At 37.2% G+C, this 9,384-nt stretch overlaps 2 protein-coding genes across 3 annotated transcripts in view; one reads left to right on the top strand and one right to left on the bottom strand.

The window, feature by feature from the left end:
* Positions 1-3,985, bottom strand: part of recql (RecQ helicase-like) — a 25,161-nt gene extending 21,176 nt beyond the window's left edge. The window contains exons 1-3 of the mRNA XM_007543286.2: positions 3,668-3,985; positions 3,443-3,552; positions 1,725-1,769 (exon numbers count right to left, since the gene is read on the bottom strand). Of these exons, the coding sequence (XP_007543348.1) occupies positions 1,725-1,749 (25 nt within the window). The 5' untranslated portion in view covers positions 1,750-1,769; positions 3,443-3,552; positions 3,668-3,985. The remainder of the gene's footprint in view (positions 1-1,724; positions 1,770-3,442; positions 3,553-3,667) is intronic.
* A 315-nt stretch (positions 3,986-4,300) lies between these two features.
* golt1ba (golgi transport 1Ba) overlaps positions 4,301-9,384 on the top strand; it is a 16,579-nt gene continuing 11,495 nt past the window's right edge. Inside the window, exons 1-5 of one of the 2 annotated variants that reach the window (XM_016666776.1) lie at positions 4,301-4,470; positions 5,105-5,196; positions 5,956-6,134; positions 6,243-6,324; positions 8,159-8,196. In XM_016666776.1, coding sequence (XP_016522262.1) covers positions 4,446-4,470; positions 5,105-5,196; positions 5,956-6,134; positions 6,243-6,324; positions 8,159-8,167 — 387 coding nt within the window. In that variant the 5' untranslated portion in view covers positions 4,301-4,445 and the 3' untranslated portion in view covers positions 8,168-8,196. The remainder of the gene's footprint in view (positions 4,471-5,104; positions 5,197-5,955; positions 6,135-6,242; positions 6,325-8,158; positions 8,197-9,384) is intronic. The other variant, XM_007543285.2, reaches the window with a different exon arrangement.

Here is a 9,384-nt window from a genome sequence, read left to right as displayed (position 1 = left end):
AACAATTTAGAAAACATCTCTTGAGTTTTAATACCTTAAGGGAGTTTCCTCCCTTAAGGTATTAAAACTCAAGAGATGTTTTCTAAATTGTTTTTAACATTTAACATTTTAACACAAGCTTGTTTGCCAGACAGACAAGATGATGTAGCCCTGCAGCTGCTGCCAGTACTCCTCCCTTCTCCGCCTTACACGTTTGGGAGAAGAGTTTCAGACCCATCAACCTGGAAGTTCAGAAGGTTTCATTGATATCCACCTTGTAAGTCAACATTAATCTCTGAATCATGGTCAAATTGTTTAAATAAGTGCATCACATTCAATAGTGAGATTTTGTGCTAAACTAGAATCAGTCAGAAATTAGTTTTTGAGAATGTAGCTCTTTACCTGTAAATTCCTAAAGGTCTGTTTTTGTGTCTTCTCTCTTGTTCTCAACAAAGATCTTTTGTATGGCCAAGAAGAGAAAGGAGCAGCAATCTTCTCCATACCTTAAGGGAATTTTCTCCTTTAAGGTACTGAAGCTCAAGAGATGTTTTCTAAACTGTTTTTAACATTTAACATTTTAACACAAGCTTGTTTGCCAGACAGACAAGATGATGTAGTCCTGCAGCTGCTGCCAGTACTCCTCCCTGTTCCACCTTACACATTTGGTAGAAGAGATTCAGACCCATCAACCTGGACATTCAGATGGTTTCATTGATATCCAGCCTGTAAGTCAAATTGTTTGCGGTTTAAATAAGTGCATCACTAATGGCCTGTTTTTCTGTCTTCTCTCTCTATCAGGTTGGGACAAACCTGGTGGCGCATCTACAGAATGCGACAGCCCGTATGTCCTCATGCAGGGAGACAAGCAAAAATGCTAAAGTGACGTTAAAAATGCTCCTTGTTTAATGGCTGAAAGTTTTACTTGTAGTTTGCTTTAAAACAGACTCTACATTAAATGTTTTCTAATGTGTAGTAACAGATATTTCTGGAGTTGTAACCAAATGAGTTGAAGTGATTTAACTATATACTTTTGAAACAACTTACTTATGTTTTGTAACTTTTGTAAATGAAATCTGCTGGCTCTATATATGCATCATGTAGAAATAAAAGAAACTTTAAATTCATATGGTTTTTAATCCTGTTTTTATATAGTGAAATTTTAAATAAATCTTTTTTTTTAACCCAACTATAGTGGTATAATAGCCCTTGTGTTGGGTTATGAGTTTCAACCCAATTTTGGGTCAATTTAACCAATTTAACCAAGTCAATTTAACCCAATCTTTGGTTAGTTGCCATGACCCAATGTGCTGGGTCAAACCATCAACCCAACCCAGTTGAATTAAAACAACCCAGCGTTGGGTCGGTCCATATTTGACCCAGAGCATCTTTGGGACATCCTCAAGCAGAAGATGGAGGAGCACCAAGTCTTGAATATCTGCCAGCTCTGTGATGTCATCATGGAGGAGTGGAAAAGCATTCCAATGGCAACCTGTGACGCTCTGGTGAAATCCATGCCCAGGACATGGAGTTCACCTGTACATCCTCCAATGTACAGGAGATAAAGAGGATCCCTATCCCTTCTGAAATCCACCTCCTTGGTCTTCACTGAGTCAACTGTGATATCTTGCCGAGCAGTCATACCATCACAATATTTTTGCTACCAACACAACTGTGAGCTGTAATTGTAGCTTGAATCTCTATCTTCAGTTAGGGGTAACTACTATAAATTATAAAGAAACACTCACCTTTAGTTCCGACACCAGAATCCATCTTTCCAGTGGTGTTTTAATCTGAAGATTAAACCACAATCAGATTTCCCATTAGTTAAGCCTGTTTCAGAAGCAACATTTACTTTCATTCTAATTTTCTATAAATGATCTACAGTCAGTTTTTTAAGTTGCGTGCTTTCATTTTGTTTTTATTATTCTAGTGTTAGAAGTTATTTGGTCTTTATGAGGTTCTAATATTTAAATATAACCTCAAGAGAAGAAAAACACTCAGCAGTCAATAGCCATGATTGAAATTGAAATTGAGTAAATTGAAAAGCTGTGTGAAGAGAAAAAGTAACAGCAAAGAGCAGCAAAATGATGATCAATTATCTGATCACCATCAGAGACTCTCTATCTCTACTAGACAGAGAGTCCAAGCAGCTGAGTGGTCTGAAGCATACAGGTGCTATTATAACCATGCAAAGGAGGAAAGACATCATTAACATGGCTTAAGTTTATTTTTGAGAAGTTGCATCTCAATGAGCCATGAACCTGTGTAACTAGATGTCAATCACTTCAAACACTAATAAAACCAACTTTCAAGCATGGTGGGGTGAAGGAGTGATGATTTGCCTGGCAGGCACAAAACCCATGCAGTGAAAGATTAAGTCTTTTGGGGATATAACTCTAACAGCTTTACACATTTAGAGACGATAACTTTTGCAAACGAATTAACGAATGTGTACATGCTGTAGCTTTGACTGTAAGGCCAAGTCTGTCTTTGGTGAGTGTGTTCAGGGTGCTGTGTCTCATTTATAGCTTGAGAGAAGCTGTAGATGTTCTTGTCCTTCCTTCATACAAACTAAATCTGTTGAGTTTGTTTGATGCCTTGTGTCTGTTTTCATGAATGATCTATTATGAAATATATCTATCTAGGCCTTAAATTTTATCCCTATAGTACTGTCTACCCTGTTCCTTGGATAGACAGTACTACCTGGTCATTATCCATCCATTTTCTATACACCCTTGTCCCTTAGTGGGGTTGGGAGGGTTGCTGGTGCCTATCTCCAGCTAACATTCTGGGCGAGAGGTGGGGTACACCCTGGACAGGTCGCCAGTCTGTCGCAGGGCAAGACAGAGACAGACAGGACAAACAACCATGTACACACACACACACACACACACACACACACACACACACCTAGGAACAATTTAGAGAAACCAATTAACCTGACAGTCATGTTTTTGGACTGTGAGACGAAGCCAGAGTACCCGGAAAAAACCCACGCAGGCATAAACTCCATGCAGAAAGACCCCAGGCCGGGAATAGAACCCAAAATCTTCTTGCTGCAATGCAACAAACAGCTCTACCAACTGCGTCACTGTGCAGCCCGTACTTGATCATTAATGTTCTTTAAATCACACACAGATGGACACAATTTAGTCATTAGGTGAACAGGATTTTATGTCTACAGAAGCTGAGATGCTACACTTTTCGGATTTTGAACAGTGTATTTTATTTGTATTATACACACATACATTATTTGTATCATGTTAAGTGGAAGTACTTCACATGATACATTATGAGGTTTGTTAGTGTATCACAGTAAATTCCAATAAAATACGTCAAACTCAGTCACCGTGATGTCACAAATATGGAAAAGTTATTCTGTACTTTAGGCAGACACATTTAAATATTTTTACTACCAATAGCATTATGCAAAAAAGAAATGTCAAGAAAAACTTATACTTACAGGTTTTAAGCTTTCTCAGCCTTATTTTTGTTCACTTTAGCTCACGAAGAGTGGAAGACCATGAACGTCCAATAACGTAGAACATGTGAAGTCTGTTCCAGTTTCACAGACTGCACATGTAACAGAGGACGGTCAAGAAAGGCTCAATTAGAAAAAAAAAAAAAACCCAAGAGTTTAATGATGAGGTGTTAATGATTGATTTCTTCAGAAAATCAAGATACCAACCAAAAGACCAAATGGTAGCTTTTCTCCTGGTCGAAACTATGTGCTAAGGATTGGCTTAACAACAGCGAAATAACCAGTCAAAAACCGTGGTCCAGACAGGAAAAGCAAAGGGACTAAAAAGGAAAACTAATCCCCGAATCTAGTCCGCTAGGTTAGTCATTAGATGAATTGGTTGAACTGGACCTTAGAAAGGTAAGACAATCCCTTCCAAAAATGTCACAGCTTCTTCAACTTGAGCGCTACGACGTGTACCTTTAAAACTAATATATTATAGTTTACATTTAACATATAAAGAGTAAGGTCTGGTCTGAAACAAACACTTTAAATTGTCCCGGCCACATTAGTACTGCCTGTCACACAATTCGCAGGGCATAGAGATCAAGAAACCTTCGTGTGTCGCATTCAAGAAACTTAATTTTTTAGCGTGTTCGAATGGAGCCTTTTTGCTCATGTTCTGCATTTATTTATTTATTTATTTATTTATTTATTTATTTATATTTTGCTTTCTGATCTATGCAACAAAGCCGAATACATACGTTTACTTGGTTAATGACAAAAGTATGCATTTAAAGTGACGTTAAAAAAAGTTTGGTGTGTTGTAATGTAGCTCGCAAAGGTGTCCCGGAAGATTACCACCCTATAACAAGTGTTTCCGGAAGACGTGGCTGTCGATTCTGTGGCAGCTCTCATCCAAGCCATTAGAAGGATTTAAAATATATTTTTATTATTATTTTTCGTTTGTATTGTTTTATACCTTACTTACTGATTCAGCAGCAGGATGATTTCACTAACGGACTCTCAAAGTAAGACCTTAGTTGTTGAACAGAAATTGTAGCTAGTAGCCATGTCAAAGTGGCACCATCTGAGCTGCAGAAGCTTTCAATCTACACTTTTCATGTCTTGAACAGTCTCACTTATAGGCTCAATCTAAATAAATTTTCGTATTGCTAAACAGTTTTGCAACCCTCTTGCTTTCACCACTATCTTGGTGTTTAGTGAATTATAAGATACTTAAGTTAAAAGTAAAAATCAAGGTAAACAAGGAAGTTTTCAAGCAGTCTTATTATTTTATTGCTTTACAATGAAATATTAGCAATGGTGGTACTGATGATATGGCTGGCTTCATTTTGAACATGTTAATATATAAAGTATAAAGAAACGACTAAATACAATAAAAATAAATGAATAAAATTCCTATATTGTTGTTAATCTTAATTTAAAAAATAATGTCCATATTATAGGAGAGAACACCGAATCAGTGCCAGTTTATCCTCTTAGTATCTTTAAGCAACCATATATTTTTGGATTGCAACAGCAGAAAAATAAAAAAATATATTGTTGAATGAACAGGCTGTTATAGCGATTTGAATATGTCTGTGGATGTGTCTGTGTGTGTCTCTGTGTGTGTGTGTGCGTGGGTGCATGCGTGTTTGTCAGAAATTGGAATGGGATTAACAGGTTTTGGCGTATTTTTCCTCTTCTTTGGGATGATCCTGTTCTTTGACAAAGCGCTTTTGGCCATTGGAAATGTGAGTATTGCTTTACATGTGATATACATGTGATACACATGTATGCTACAAGATCTACGTCTGTAGAGTCATTCATGGTGACAATGCAATGCTATGTATGTTCATTCTAGCGTAATGCAGAATGACTGTTATAAGAGATGCACCAACCACTCAAACAATTCACCTGATTTTTTTTTGTAGTTCATCCACTTCTTCAAAACTAAGAACCCCTTCCACTTTAATTCTGATAAACAGATCAGTCATCCATGCCAATCAGTCACACATGCACTTTAATGTACTTTTTGTTTCCAGTTAAAATCTAAAGATTAGTAACAATAGCTTGATGCATAATTCTTGTACTTCTGATTGTCTTTTGGGGAAAGAAGGAAGGGAAAATTGGCTAGACGGTTTTGATTTACAGTTTGAGTTCTTTGGAGATGTTCTGATTGAACAGGTGTTTCTTTGCAGTCTGACAAGTATTTTCATGGTAGAAATAAAAAAGGAAAAAGAAAAAAAGAGTTCTTAAAAATATTTGTGTTTTCCCTCTTTACTCTCTGTCCCTTTATCTAAACATCCATCTATCCACTGAATTGCTGTATTTCTTATTTTAAAAATGACAACTCAAGAAATTTGAGTCTGGAAAGGTGTAAAAATTTAGACCCGGGAACAAATCCATTCAAGGTTATTATCTATCTATGTTATCTGTCATGTGGATCAGATGTTTTGTCCTTTGGTCTCAGTTTTCTGTATAAGATACACTGACCATTTTCTTCTCCGTAGATCTTGTTTGTCGCTGGCCTGGCTTTCGTCATTGGCTTGGAGCGAACGTTCCGCTTCTTCTTTCAGAAGCACAAATTAAAGGCCACCAGTTTCTTCCTGGGAGGAGTGTTTGTAGTCCTTATTGGCTGGCCTATCATTGGAGTTGTGCTGGAAATCTATGGATTTTTTCTCCTGTTTAGGTAAAAGGAAGTGAAAATAACTACAACTTCATCATGTACTCACAATCTCTTCTTCAGAATCTTTACTCTGAATTTGCTTTCTTTCTCTGCTTCTGGGTTTGTGTGCAGGGGCTTCTTCCCAGTTGTTGTTGGCTTCATCAGAAGAATACCAGTTCTTGGTTCTATCTTGAACATGCCCTTCATCAGTGCTGTGAGTATTGACCACTGCTGCAGCAGTCTTTGCAGCTGTGCTATGTTCACATGCATGAATCATTTTATTGCTCATTGATCATTGCTCAAGTCTCTCAACAGCAGCTGATTTCCACAAAATAGTAACTGTCATCACAAAGTTAAATCTCAACATCCAAAATGTTCTGCACGTTTATGAGACTGCATTAATCCTTGTTCTACAAACACATAGTTTAAGAATACAGAGAGAAAATAACTCTCTCCACACCAAAAGCGTGTGGTGTTAGAATTAGTGACATCCCGGTGAAATGTTTTCTCCCTCTTGCCCACCAAGTGGCGAGTCAGGAGTTGGAGTGTTTCCGTGGCAGCTGGCAGTAGCATTACTGAGCTTTAAAAATGTGTGATCTATTTGCAATTTGGACACGAAATGGAATGGGTCTCTCTGCTCTGCCTGTTGGTGAAGGTTTGGTGTTGAATGGATGACTGTGTGAGACTGGCTGCAGTGCTGAGGAAAGTGGGAGAAGCTAATGATGGCTAATGACTAGCCGCCATTAGCTTCTCTCGCTGCTCGCTCAGGACAGACAGGCTCCCTGCAGTCAACCTGCAGAGCGTTGTTGCCACAAAAGTCTCCAACAACACAGAAAAGGAGTCACTAGAGTTTCAAAAACTAGTTGTTTTGACAAAGGTCACTGGAGGAGTCTGAAAAATCAATACATATAGCGACTAAGTGGGTAAGTTGACAACAGTGCCTTTTTCATAAGTTCACTCCTGTCCTCCATCCTCTAACACTCAGCCGTTTCTAGGCTCTGCCAATTTCATTGGAATTTTTCAAAATTTGCCAGGGATGGGGTTATGCTTTCAGAAGGGGGTTAGTACTTTAGGCAGACACATGACTCGTGAACTCGCTGTTCAATGCTGAAAAAACAATTTACCATTACAGAAAAACCGTTCATCTGCTCTCATCGTTAGCCATGGTAACTAGCCTTAGCATTCACGATTGCTACAAGCTGTATGGTAGCAGAGAGCTGGGAGAAGGGTCCGTGTATTTTCAGGCAGTTCGTTTTTTCATTTAAAATGAAAAATGAAAAAACGGAAATATACTCGTTTTTTCGTTTCTTGTTAGAAAATCCGATTTCCGATTTTGGTTTAAAAAATGAAAAAGAGTCTATTTTCGTTTTTTCATTTTTCATTTCAAACAAAAGAAACGAACTGCCTGAAAATACACAGACCGAGAAGGCAGAGGAGCTTGGATTTTTTTTTTTTTTGTTTTGTTTCATAACACAATTTGTTATGAAATATAATGACAGTTTCGTCAAATATGTAAACAATTTTTGACAAAAGTTACATGACAGCTTTTCTGTGAGAGTGCTTTAAAGCGGTAGTTAAAATCTTCAAGCAGAAGGCCTGCTAAGCTACTGGCAACATGAGCAGATAGCTCCACTTAGAAGCTAATATCAGCCTGCTATTCTAAAACTCTGTATAATGAGCACTTGTAAACTACTATTAAATTTAACAATGTTTGTTCTATATTTTTGTTCAAATTGTTCAAATTGATGTATAAAAATCTAAATAAGCTTAAACAAATGTTAAATGTTAAATTTTTGCTTTACCAATCAAGCTGCTATATTATTTTTGCAGCAAAATAATTTATTTAAAATAAACTTGATCAGATTTTCTTTTTCACTCAAGCTCAAGTTATTATAAGAATCTCACACCAGCCCATGTCTAGTCAGCATCAACAAATGAGGCATCTTACATATCCTCATTCTTTAAATATAAATATGCTGTTTTTATGTTGTGTGAGAATTAACAATAAAGGTTAATATCTGTGTCTCTTTTAACTGTTTGCTTTTAAGCCTTCCTAAGCTGGTTCTGAGGATACCCAGCAGCTGTGGTCAGTCACTGCAATTTTCCACTGCATGCTAAATCCCACCCAAACAATGGTTACCTCCTCGCGTACATTGGGAAACCTTACAGTCTCTTATCTTAGATAAGAAAAGGGCAATCATTAGAAGTATTATCACTATTTTCCATGTACTTTTGTTTTTTACTTGCAATGTCTGTGAACCATCTCTTAATTATTTATCATTTCCTGCCAAGAAGCCAGAATTTCTTTAGTTGCTTCCTAATTTACACTAGATGTTGACAAGAACAGAAATAATCCACACATACAAAGGAAAACAGGAATGTAGCTATATGTAAAAGATTTAAACAATATCTGAAAGAAGTATTGAACACACTTTCAGAAATTTTAATACTTTATGAACAAGATTTTGTATTATGTTAAGGTGAACTTCAAGGTGTGTCTTTAATGGGGAAACTAGTCCCCATAATGGATAGTACCATGCAGATGGTACTATACATCTGCATGGTGGCCTACTTCTGCAATGGCCTCTGGGCGGCAGAAGAGAGAATAAAAACACTTGCATACATTTCTTTACCACTTCCAACATGCCGCTGTGGTTCTTCTGAGATTTTCAGCACATCAAGGACATTAATGATTCCTCGTCTACAACACAAAACCTGGAAGATTTTCCATGTTTAAAAGAAAAATCCTTTTTCTTTTCCAACAGATGAACATTTTTAAGACTGTTTAGTTGAATTGCGGGTAAAGTTAAGCTGTGCAGCCTCAGTCTTCTGTCAGCTGGTGATTTCCTCACAGTTTATCTTCCACACTTTCTTCTGATCTACAGCCTGTATCTTTTGGCATCATCTTGATCTTCACTTGATCTCTCCATTTGCATCTTGTAACCAGCATAACAATGCTGTCTTGGTTACTGAAATAACTTTCTTCAGTTACTAAAAGCAACTGAAGAAAGGAGAACTAAAGGCATAGTTGGTTCAACATGCTGGGAACAGGGTGAAACTTGGAAAAGGTTGGTGGATTAACAAAGAAAATATTTCTTTGAAAATCCTTTAGTAAAGTGCTTTCCAAAAGTATTCATAGCCTTTGAACATGTTCACATAACATGTTCACCAACAAAGTTGGATGTATTTTATTAAGACCCTAACCCTAACCCCACTGACACAAAATATCACATAACTGTGAAGTGGAAAACCAAAGCATGTTTTGTTTTTTTTG

Source organism: Poecilia formosa, unplaced genomic scaffold, assembly GCF_000485575.1.
Source record: "Poecilia formosa unplaced genomic scaffold, Poecilia_formosa-5.1.2 Scaffold794, whole genome shotgun sequence".
Lineage (NCBI taxonomy): Eukaryota > Metazoa > Chordata > Actinopteri > Cyprinodontiformes > Poeciliidae > Poecilia > Poecilia formosa.
The sequence above is the reverse complement of the archived record's forward strand: the minus strand, read 5'-3'. Positions and strand labels throughout refer to the sequence as shown.